The sequence below is a fragment of the Azolla caroliniana genome, unplaced genomic scaffold (assembly GCF_043228905.1).
Source record: "Azolla caroliniana isolate FFs.n. ecotype wild unplaced genomic scaffold, voAzoCaro1.0.p SCAF_12, whole genome shotgun sequence".
NCBI classification, from domain to species: domain Eukaryota; kingdom Viridiplantae; phylum Streptophyta; class Polypodiopsida; order Salviniales; family Salviniaceae; genus Azolla; species Azolla caroliniana.
Genome location: NW_028230447.1, coordinates 91,044 through 103,616, shown reverse-complemented (window position 1 = coordinate 103,616; position 12,573 = coordinate 91,044). Strand labels below are relative to the sequence as shown.

At 37.8% G+C, this 12,573-nt stretch overlaps 1 protein-coding gene across 1 annotated transcript; it reads left to right on the top strand.

Annotated features, from left to right (window-relative positions):
• The first annotated feature begins 1,394 nt into the window (after positions 1-1,394).
• On the top strand, positions 1,395-11,731 carry LOC147856672 (uncharacterized). Its single transcript, XM_087328264.1, has 10 exons — positions 1,395-1,669; positions 2,109-2,351; positions 2,692-2,907; positions 3,153-3,335; positions 3,562-3,783; positions 3,876-3,992; positions 4,141-4,284; positions 4,368-4,469; positions 11,334-11,402; positions 11,506-11,731. The coding sequence occupies exons 1-9, from the start codon at positions 1,448-1,450 to the stop codon at positions 11,367-11,369; spliced, it is 1,485 nt and encodes a 494-aa protein (XP_087184390.1). The 5' UTR covers positions 1,395-1,447; the 3' UTR covers positions 11,370-11,402; positions 11,506-11,731.
• Positions 11,732-12,573: the final 842 nt, after the last annotated feature.

Sequence of the window (12,573 nt, the reverse complement as noted above, 5' to 3'; positions counted from 1 at the left end):
TGATCTTCTGTTTTAGTTGTGGCCTATGATGGATTTTTGACCACATTTGCTAACCAGTGTGAAAGTGACCCAATAGCAAAAACTAATAGGAGAAGATAAAAATCCTACTAAATTCCAACCCATGTTTGGCATGGATTGACAATGTCCTACTGTTTCGTACTCGAAAAGGAAGGAAACCTCCCCCAGAAGTTAAAACCGTTCAAATTTGGTTGATGTCCCAAATGCCTTTAGTTCACCCCATGTCAAGCAATTATATGTTCATGCCATCCCCATTGCTTATTAAATTTGATGCACAAATTTAAGGACTTATATGCCTAATCATTTCATGCTCATTATTTTCTCTCTTGGAGGGGGTTGATCAAATAGGATACTTTGGGGGACCAATAAAAACGTGTTTGGCTCTTACAGGGGCATTTGGGAAAACTAACATTTGCAACAATATACAACCACTAATAGATAGGAGAGGGACTTCTTCCTCCTCCTCTCCTTCGCCTACCTCGCTCGCCTTCGTCTCTCAACCTTTTTTGAATGCATGCATAAGTATGTCCGTATGTATGCATGTACGTATAGACGTACTATGTACGTACGTACGTATCTATGTATTTGTATGTACATATGTAATAATGTATGTATGTATTCACAGATCGATAATTAATAATGAGGCAAGTAAACTCCGAGTCTTTAGCACAATAGAGTCTTTTGTGGAGTCATGTGGTTTCCCTGGTAATAATGGAGGTAGTCGTCGAGGTTGAGGAATCTCTCGTGGGTCAGAGATATGGCCATCACCATCTCTAGATTGGGGAAAGCAAAGCTTTAACAAACCTTCATGGTTATCTCATTATGGCAATCATTGATAGGTTCTGAATATTGAATTAATAATATTGTATTACATGCTTCCGAGACTAGGTTATGTTCTCGAGGTATTGAATGAATTTGTCGAAACAAGGCTTTTCATTAACTTGCAGAAAAAAAGGTGCTTGTTTAAGGCTTCTCGAGCATGACACATGCTAAACTTGCACTAAGCAGAACTTGAACGCCTCTTCATCCAATTCATATGCAATTTTTTTTTCTTATTTGCGCACATGGCCATCCATCACTTCCATTCTTTTTTAACGGTGCTCACTTTGCAAATAAGAATAATGTTTAATTGGTTGGTCTCGAGGCAAATTTCTAAGTTGCAAAGAGTGAAAAGTTATGGTAGAAGTGAGAAAGGACATGGCATGTAAATGCTTAATTTGGATGTTGAAATCCTATTGCTTGCAGTAACATCAAAAGGAGAGGTATCATAAAAAAGCACAAAACAACGTTGTTTAAAGGAGAGGGAGGTATCAATAAAAAGCACAAAACAACGTTGTTTATAGACACAGACACAGACACACGTGGGCTGGCTGCTGTGTGATATCGGCTCCTCCTCTTCTTCTTCTTCTTCTTCTTCTTCTTCTTCAACATGCCTTGGGCCTCTGATGCCAGAGCGTTGGCTTCCTTCTTCGGTGCCCCATCTCCGCATGCTTCCAGCAGCAGCAGGACTCCTCCATGCTCCCCAACGCCGCTACCTCTTCCTTCTCCTCCCCAACGCATCCACATGCGACCACACAGAAGAAGTGCCATCTCCCTAACCACCGCCGCCTCCTCATCACCATTCAAAGCACACATGCTCACCTCCCTCAAGGTCAATATATATATTCTAAATATTGTGATATGCATATGGATATCCATATGTATATGCATATGGATATCCATATGTATATATGGATATCCATATGTATATGTATATGCATATGCATATGGATATCCATATGTATATGTATATGCATATGCATATGGATATCCATATGTATATGCATATGGATATCCATATGTATATGTATATGCATATGCATATGGATATCCATATGCATATGCATATGGATATCCATATGCATATGCATATGGATATGCATATGGATATGCATATGCATATCCATATGATATGCATATGGATATGCATATGCATATGCATATGATATGGATATGCATATGCATATGCATATGCACATGGATATGTATTTGTATATTCAATGGAAACTTAATCCGGATGTTTTATATTCATTTCTGAACTTCTCTCACAGACTGTTAGTTCGACAATGGAGAGCTTCCTCAACAATACTGCAAAGTGTTTTATATTCATTTCTGAACTTCTCTCACAGAATGTTAGTTCGATTATGGAGAGCTTCCTCAACAATACTGCAAAAGAAGAGCGCTCCGAATTGATGGCAATCTCGCCTCTGGATGGGCGCTATGCTCGGCAGGTGAAGAAGCTAAGCGCCTATCTGAGTGAGTACGGTTTGATCCGTTACCGAGTGCTTGTCGAGGTTTGATATTCCTCACTTTTCTTCTTGCTCTTTCAATACATCACAATATTGTAGACACATATGTACATATATGTGAATACATATACATATACATAATACACACACATACATATACACAATACACAATACACAGACAAAGATGTATGTGATATAAAATACATAGTTAAACACAGAAATACACACATTAACTATTTATTTTCCTGCGTTTGCAATTCTATCAAGGTCTGAGACGTATGCATGAAAATAATATTGAAAATAAACAACAATATTATTTGGTCATCTATCAGATAGTTTGTGTGTTGTGGGATCATTTAGAGTGTTGGCATAGCAAATCTTGCAGGTGCAGTGGCTATTGAAGCTGTCTGAAATTCCTGAAGTTGAAGAAGTGCCTTTATTTAGTGAAGATGCTCGACTATTTTTGGAGAGTATCTCTTCGAATTTCAGCCTGGCTGATACCCGTGCTGTCAAGGGTGTTGAAAGAGTTACCAATCATGATGTAAAGGCCGTCGAGTATGTCTTAAAGGACAAATGCCGCTCACATCCTGAACTTGAGAAGGTACATGGTAGTAGCGTCAAGGTTGGCTCCAAGAAAAAGTACATTTCTCTTTGATGGAAGGAATTTTAGGATCAAAATATGCCTGACTTTTTCCTTACTCCTCAAATGCCCTTGTTCTATCATTGAGAATTATATGCACTATTTGAGCAAATACATGGTCAATTCTTCTGTTTTGCCTCTGTATCAAGGGTTGATCATAATGTTTTTTGAAATTTAATTAATGTGTCCTCTGCCTGTGGCACTAGGTGTTGGAGTTCATACATTTTGCATGTACATCAGAGGATATCAATAATCTAGCACATGGATTGATGTTGCAACATTCTATACACACAATAGTTCTCCCAATTATGGCAGAACTTATCGAGTCGCTTCGTTCACTTTCTCGTGAGTATAGTGACATAGCAATGCTCTCTCGAACACATGGTCAGGTAAACAACCGATGCACTTGAAGTTGACATTTGAGTAGTACTACCTGTGTGAAATTGATTTTATTCTGACTTGTAAAGAATGCTGACTCTCACTCATACAGTTGGGGTGTGTGGAAGCTGTTGCTTCCCACAGATTATGAATAATGTATAATAGTATAATTTAAAGTAATGTGATTTATATAATGGTTTATACAAGCGTGTAATATTTTTTTAATGCATGTAACAGCCTGCATTGCCTACTACTCTTGGAAAAGAGATGGCAACCTTTTGTTACAGGCTCGAGCGACAATATCTGAAAATTTCTGCCACCAAGTTTCGAGGAAAAATTGCAGGAGCCGTTGGGAATTACAATGCTCATGTTGTTGCATATCCTAACGTTAAGTGGGAAGTTATTGCAGAAGCTTTTGTCTCCTCGCTAGGCTTGGATTTCAATCCTTTTGTCACTCAGGTCTAGAAGCTTTTGTTAAGCATTTAGTTCAAGTGTCTTCTACAAAGATTCAGTCTCTTTTGCTTGACTTAATTCCATATTGTATTTGCCAGATTGAACCACATGATTACATTGCAGACCTGTTCGATTCTATTTCACAATTCAACAATATTCTTCTTGCTTTTGATCGGGATATCTGGAGCTACATCTCTAAAGGCTATTTTAAGCAGGTATATAATTATCCTTTAATATTATACCCTTCAGGGCATATGACTATATATTTGAAATTGCTTCTCTAATTTCATCCTATTACTGTAGTTAAAGGCCTCTATGGTACATTAAACCTGCGACTTAATTTTCTGCTTTTGGATTGTGTAGCGCGTCAAAGCTGATGAAGTTGGTTCTTCAACTATGCCACACAAAGTAAATCCTATTGATTTTGAAAATAGTGAAGGAAATCTTGGACTTGCTAATGCTATTTCATCACACTTGAGCTCAAAGCTGCCCGTCTCAAGGTGGCAGGTAAATTCTAGCCAATAAGAATTAGAAACAAAGGGAAATACTTATGGACTAAAATATGCCATGTTTGCATATCATATTGACAGCGAGACTTGTCAGACTCGACTGTCCTTCGAAATCTTGGATTACCTCTTGCTTACTCTGTCATTGCATATGAAAGCACACTCAGGGGCATTGGCAAGCTTCAGGTACTCCATTTTCACAGAACAATGTCGTTTTAATGCATTAGCAGAATGTGCATTGCTACTTTATGTATATGCTTGTTAGTGATGTGTCACTTGCACTTGGGTAGAAATTTGGAAACCCTAGAAAGTTCTACTAAGCTCAAGTTACATGGTTGTTCCATCATGCACGTTTGTGTATGATACATTGCATCGTAAGAAACCGTTAAAGGTAAAGAGGGATGTTTGACGGATCAGCTATTGAGAGATGACGTTCAGCAAACAGGACTGTAGTAGAGATGAGAGTAGAGACACACAGATCTTTGGTGTACCCAACCGCCTTGATTGGTACACAAGAAAAAAGAAGGTTATTATATTAGTTAACCTTACATAGAAAGTGGTGTGTTCACATTATAAAAGGAGGTGTCCTGTCCAAGTGAACAATGTGTTCACATATACGAATAATTACCTAATTTGTGAACTACGGGCCTTTACACCTAACAACCTCCCACTTAAAGGTCCGATGTGAACATTCAAGTAACTCCCACTAACTGTATGCAATGCTCATGTTGAGCTTTGCCAAGACTTTTAGTGAGAATATCTGCAGGATTATCCTGTGTTTTGATCTTGGTCAATGTGACTAGACCATCCTCCAAAACTTGTCTGATAAAGTGATGTCGCACATCAATGTGTTTGGTGCGCGAATGAAACATGGCATTCTTAGCCAGATACACAGCACTCTGGCTATCACATCCTAACACAGGAGTACTAACAGACATGCCAAGATCTTCACCAAGTCTGCTGAGCCATATAGCTTCCTTTGAAGCTTCTGTAGCTGAAATATATTCAGCTTCAGTAGTACTCAGTGCTACAATCTTTTGCAATTTGGAGCACCAAGACACTGCTCCACCAGCAACTGTAAATATATACCCGCTAGTAGACTTACGTGTATCCAAGTCACCTGCCATGTCTGCATCACAATATCCCTGCAAATTTAATGCACCCTTCCCATAGCATAAACATTTTCTCTGTGTACCTTTAAGATACCTGAAAACACACTTGACAGCCTCCCAATGTGCTTTCCCGGGATTAGACATATAGCGACTAACAACTCCCACTGCATAAGCAATATCTGGACGAGTAGCTACCATAGCATACATTAGAGAACCACATGCTGATGCATAAGGAATTCCCTTCATAGCATTGATTTCCATCTCATCCTTTGGACAATCAGCCTTGCTGAGTTTAAGATATGACGGCAAAGGAACTCCAAGAGACTTTGCTTCTGCCATATTAAATCTGTTAAGCACTTTTTCAATGTACTTTTCTTGTGACAAAAACAACAATTTGTCTTTTCTGTTTCTATTGATTCTCATGCCCAAAATATGCTCTGCATTTCCCAAATCTTTCATAGAGAAGACCAATTTCAGTTGATCTTTTAGAGCATCAAGACTAGTCTTTCTTTTCCCAGCTAGCAACATATCATCCACATATAGAACAAGTATGATAAGACTGTCATCGATATCCTTTTTCGTGTATAAACAATGATCTGCATAGCTACGATCAAAGCCTTGAGAAAGCATAAAAGTATCAAACTTCTTATACCACTGTCGTGGTGCTTGTTTTAGGCCATACAAGCTACGTTTTAGTTTGCATACCAAATGCTCCTTGTTAGAGACTACAAAACCCTCAGGTTGTTTCATGTAGATCTCTTCATCAATATCACCATGCAAAAAAGCGGTCTTTACATCCATTTGGTACAACTCCAAATTAAGCATTGCAGTGAGAGCAAATAGCACACGAAGTGTGGTCATCTTCACAACAGGAGAGAAGACCTCTTGGAAGTCAATACCTTCCTTCTGTGCATAACCCTTGGCAACTAATCTTGCCTTGTATTTTGGTTTCCCTTCAATTTCCTTTACCTTATAAACCCACTTATTTGGAAGAGCTTTCCTTCCTTGAGGTAAGGACACAAGATCCCATGTATCATTTGCATATAAAGATTTTATTTCTTCTTGCATTGCAAGCTCCCACTTACTGCTAAGTTCACATGACATTGCCTCCTTATAAGTAAGAGGTTCACCCTCATCTGACAGCATGACATAATGCAAAGAGGGGTCATATCTATATACCTGCCTCCTTGAACGATTAGACCTACGTACCCAATGATCAGTATTTTCTGGGATTGGTTCTAAATCTGGAGGAAAATCATTTTCAGCACTTTCTGGCTGTTGCGAACCATGTCCAGTATGTTGTTCGACATCTATATTTTGTTCTTCAGTACCTTCATCTCGTTGACCAATATCTTCATGAGCATCTCTTTGCTGTCCAACTTCTTCTGGCTCAAAGATAACCGGTTGACCATCATATTCAACCTTTGGTATAGCATCATGAGGTTTATTTTCAGATTTTGTGGATGGCTGTAATTGCTGAAATGTAACGCTCTTAGAGTTCCCAACAGAGGAACAAGCATTTTTCAGCAATTTTTCTTCATTAAAAACAACATCCCGGCTGCGTACAATTTTTCTGGACTGAGGTAACCAAATCCTATAGCCCATTTCACCTTCATCACCATAGCCCATAAAAATGCCCATGGTGGACTTAGCATCAAGCTTATTTCTCAGCTCACTTCTAATGTGTACAAACGCATCACAACCGAAAATTCGTAAATGGTCATATGAAGCTGGTTTGCCAGACCAAACCTCCTCAGGGATTCGATTTTTTAAGGACTTGTTGGGAGAACGATTACATATATGAACCGCGGTTTTTAATGCTTCTCCCCAAAATTCATGAGGGAGATTAGCTGTGGACAGCATGCATCGTACTCGCTCACACAAGGTCCTATTATACCTTTCTGCCACCCCATTTGATGAAGGGTTATATGGAGCAGTAAGCTCTCTTTTAATACCATGTAAGTTACAATAAGACTTAAATTCTGCAGATGTAAACTCACCCCCATTATCTGTTCTAAGACATTTCAGTTTTGTTCCTTTTTGAGTAGTCACAAATGCATGAAAAGATTTAAATGCATCAAATGCATCACCTTTTCTTTTCATCAAGTACACCCAAATCTTCCTAGAATAATCATCGATAAAGGAAATAAAATATGCAGCACCGCCCAAGGATTTTACAGGCATGCTTCATACATCAGAATGCACCAAATCTAGCACATTTGGTTTACGAGAGATACCAGAATAATAAGAATTTCTCACTTGTTTGCCAAATAGACAATCATTACAAAAAACCAGCTTTGATCCTTTAACATCAAATCTTTTTAAAGCAGAAAGGACTTCAAGTCCTTTTTGGCTCATATGTCCTAATCTCTTATGCCAAAGCTCTAAACGAGAGTCGAATTCAGCAATAGCAAGAAACTTTCCAGGTAAAGCTTTGCATTGCAAACAGTACAGAGTGCCCTTTTTGCAACCTTTCACAATAACCATAGATCCTTTCTTTAGTTTCCATAATCCACCACCGAATAATGTGGTGTAACCATGCAAATCCATCTGTCCTACAGATAGCAAACTTTTCTTTATGCCAGGTACATACCTAACATCTTTGAGCACAAGCTCTTGACCATTATCCAAAGACAAGTGTATGGTTCCAATACCATCAATATTGCAAGCACTATTGTTACCAAGATAAACTTTTCCATAACTGCCTGCATCAAATGTGGTAAAGCACTCCAAACATGGAGTAACATGAAACGAAGCCCCAGAGTCTACTATCCATGTCTGTGTCAATCCATCATCGATTGACAATAAAGCATCAATAACATCTGTTTTGGTGATTTGCATGTCTTGAACATGAGCTATAAAGGCATCACCTGTAATACAAAGTACATCACCATCTTCACCAGATAGGTCTTCAATGATAACATTTGAAGCCATATTAGCTTTCTCTGTTGTATTAAACTTATCCTCTTTGTTTTTCTTCTCTCCAACATTCTTCTTCCTTTCTAGTTCCATCTTCCAATATCTACAATCAGGTTTCTTATGACCTTTACGGCCACAATGATAGCAAGTGATATCTTGTTGTTTTCCTTTCCCTCTACTCTTACTTCTATTTCTTTGTCCTACATTTGGGTTCCTCTTATCATATCTCCCCCTAATATTGTATGCTGAACCACTACCTTCTCCGCTAGATTGTCTTCTAATCTCTTCACTGAGAATAGAGCCCCGCACACCATCGAAGGTCAAGGTGGGGCTATTAGATAGTGAAACAACTAATGTTTCCCACGAATCCGGTAAAGTCATAAGTAGGAAGATAGCTTTGAGCTTGTCATCAAAAGCTGGTAATCCTGAATCTTGTAGTTGGGAGAGAGTACCTGTGAATAAAGATAGATGCTCTGTTGCACCTTTCGACTCATCAAGCCTCATACTGACAAGTTTTCTCATCAAATGCACCTGATTCACAGGAGTAATATTCTCGTAAGTTTTCTTAAGTTTCTCCCAAACTTGATGGGCAGTAGTCAAGCCCTTTACATCTACAAGAATTTCATCAGAAACAGCCATTTTAATATATGTAATGGCTTTCTTATTCAGAGTGTTCCAAGCATCATTTTCCATGCTCTCTGGTTTCTTTTCTACGAGAGCATCTTCACAATCTCTTAGAAAGAGGATGCCCAGCATACGCTCTTTCCACAATTCGAAACCTTTTCCATCAAATCTCTTGATTTCAAAGAGGTTTTTCACTTCAGCTGAAGTGGAGGCCATTGCTCCCAAGATTTATGACAGATGCCTTCAGAAATTGAGCAGAATACCAATAGGAAAGGGTCTGACAGATTTTTATTTTTATTTTTATTTTTATTTATTTTTAAATCTGTGTTTTCTGCTGATTCTGAATCTAAAGAAAAACAGCAAAGTAGAGGAAAGAGATTTGGCTCTGATACCAGTTAAAGGTAAAGAGGGATGTTTAACGGATCAGCTATTGAGAGATGACGTTCAGCAAACAGGACTGTAGTAGAGATGAGAGTAGAGACACACAGATCTTTGGTGTACCCAACCGCCTTGATTGGTACACAAGAAAAAAGAAGGTTATTATATTAGTTAACCTTACATAGAAAGTGGTGTGTTCACATTATAAAAGGAGGTGTCCTGTCCAAGTGAACAATGTGTTCACATATACGAATAATTACCTAATTTGTGAACAACGGGCCTTTACACCTAACAACCGTTAAGTGTTTGGTATGTGCTACCATTGTTTCAACTAGTAAAGATGTGTTTTTTGTTGGCTGTTTTTATTTCTTATATGAAGAGTTCTATGATCCCCCGTCGATTTATATCATCTTGTTCATTGCATTTGAGCTTGTGTTCCTGAATGATGTCATGTTCTCTCCTTCCTTGCTGCTTTTCTCATTTCGAATTTAGAAAGCCAACTCGAAAAATGCTGTTGTGGCAAGATTTAAATTCGAATAAATACTTGGTTATCGTATCTTAATGGAATAGTATTAAACCTGAAAATTGCTGATATGGAAAGGTCTGGTTGGTTTTGATACTCTGTTCTTTCATACAATATCCATCTGAATCAATGGTAGAAATTGCACAACCAAAGCCTATGATGAATTTGGATACAGTTGCTGCTTTTTATTTCTTATATGAAGGGTTTAGGTTTAACTACAGTAATAGGTTTGTGTATGATACATTGCATCGTAAGAAACCGTTAAGTGCTTGGGTATGTGCTACCATTGTTTCAACTAGTAAAAGATGTGTTTTTTGTTGGCTGTTTTTATTTCTTATATGAAGAGTTCTATGATCCCCCGTGGATTTATATCATCTTGTTCATTGCATTTGAGCTTGTGTTCCTGAATGATGTCATGTTCTCTCCTTCCTTGCTGCTTTTCTCATTTTGAATTTAGAAAGCCAACTCGAAAAATGCTGTTGTGGCAAGATTTAAATTCCAATAAATGCTTGGTTATCGTATCTTAATGGAATAATATTAAACCTGAAAATTGCTGATGTGGAAAGGTGTGGTTGGTTTTGATACTCTGTTCTTTCATACAATATCCATCTGAATCAATGGTAGAAATTGCACAACCAAAGCCTATGATGAATTTGGATACAATTGCTGCTTTTTATTTCTTATATGAAGGGTTTAGGTTTAACTACAGTAATAGGTTTGTGTATGATACATTGCATCGTAAGAAACCGTTAAGTGCTTGGGTATGTGCTACCATTGTTTTAACTAGTAAAAGATGTGTTTTTTGTTGGCTGTTTTTATTTCTTATATGAAGAGTTCAATGATCCCCCGTGGATTTATATCATCTTGTTCATTGCATTTGAACTTGTGTTCCTGAATGATGTCATGTTCTCTCCTTCCTTGCTGCTTTTCTCATTTTGAATTTAGAAAGCCAACTCGAAAAATGCTGTTGTGGGAAGATTTAAATTCCAATAAATGCTTGGTTATCGTATCTTAATGGAATAGTATTAAACCTGAAAATTGCTGATGTGGAAAGGTGTGGTTGGTTTTGATACTCTGTTCATTCATACAATATCCATCTGAATCAATGGTAGAAGTTGCACAACCAAAGCCTATGATGAATTTGGATACAGTTGCTGCTTTTTATTTATTATATGAAGGGTTTAGGTTTAACTACAGTAATAGGTTTGTGTATGATACATTGCATCGTAAGAAACCGTTAAGTGCTTGGGTATGTGCTATCATTGTTTCAACTAGTAAAAGATGTGTTTTTTGTTGGCTGTTTCTATTTCTTATTTGAAGAGTTCTTTCATACAATATCCATCTGAATCAATGGTAGAAATTGCACAACCAAAGCCTATCATAAATTTGGATACAGTTGCACCGTGTTTTCTTTGCTAGAATAAATTAAGAATAGTCTTGCGTGCCTAAAAATTAGGATAGATTTTTTATGTCTTCTATGTGCTACAATAACAGGTGGATCAAACACGAATAAAAGATGATCTTTTTTGAACTTGGGAAGTTCTCACGGAGCCTATACAAACGGTTTGTTTACTAATTATGATGATCGTAATGCAGTATGAACATTTTCTATATTACGGATGCAGTTTTTATTGAGGTGATAAAATGGATGTGAAATTTTTTGCAGGTCATGCGGGAATTTTGTGTTTCTGAAGCATATGAAAAGCTAAAGGCTCTGACTCGAGGAAATACAATAGGAAAAGAGGATTTGCAACTATTCATCGATAGTTTAGATATTCATTCATACGTTAAACATGAATTGCTACAGCTTACACCTGAAACGTATATTGGTTTAGCAGCTGAACTTGGGAACAGCATCTAATTTGCCTCTTCCAAGGTCAAATCAGTATTTTTTGTGAGCCGGAAGTTAAGAGACAATAATTTAATTCTTCTTGATAAGATGTGTTTGGGTTGAGGGGGTTTAGGGTTTAGTTTTGGGTTTAGGGTTTAGGACTTCAAGAGTCTCAAATGTTAATTGCAACAAAATGTTTTTGGTCTTTAACTTTGGAGATTTTGGTCTCCAAAAGCAAACCTTAGAAACTTTTTGTGGTTGGCAATTTGTGTAATTTGAAGATTTAAGTATTTTCAAAACACATTTATATCAATTGTTATTTTGGTAGTGGAATTTTTAATGCTTTGATGACAGAGGTTGTCAGAATCGGGCTATGGGAAACTCCAGTAGTTTTTTAGAAAATGATCTAATAGTGCAAATTGCACTTGGCCTCTGAAATGCACCCTACAGCCTTAGTGGATTTGTATGCTAAATGTGGTGCTCTTTCCAAAGCACAACTCGTCTTTGATGAGCTCCCAACTCAGAATGTAGTCTCATGGACGGCCCTCATTGGAGGCTATGCTCAATATGGGCATGGGGAAAAAGCTCTCTGTTGCTTTGAGAAGATGCAACAAAAGGGGTTGTCCCCTGATGCACTCACCTATGTTTGCATTCTGAAAGCTTGTAGTAGCATTAAAGATGCTCAAAAGGGAAGCGAATTTCATGCAGAAATTGTGAAACATGGGATGTTGGGAAATGACAGTGTGCTTGGCACTGCATTAGTCGATATGTATGTGAAATGTGGTGCAATTGCTTTGCTTACTTGGGTCAACAGAATCTCTGGCCTGCTCACCCGATCCTCACCTTTACTTACTCTACTACTTACTACCCATTACATACATACAAGCACTACCCAGAAGGAAC

What these genes read in the sequence shown, in the direction of transcription:
- LOC147856672 (XM_087328264.1), top strand. Translation starts at nt 1,448, where the DNA reads ATGCCTTGGGCCTCTGATGCCAGAGCGTTGGCTTCCTTCTTCGGTGCC. An exon ending in TCTCTCGAACACATGGTCAG is followed by an intron (nt 3,336 to 3,561) that starts GTAAACAACCGA and finishes TGCATGTAACAG; the next exon opens with CCTGCATTGCCTACTACTCT. An exon ending in GGGGCATTGGCAAGCTTCAG is followed by an intron (nt 4,470 to 11,333) that starts GTACTCCATTTT and finishes CTACAATAACAG; the next exon opens with GTGGATCAAACACGAATAAA.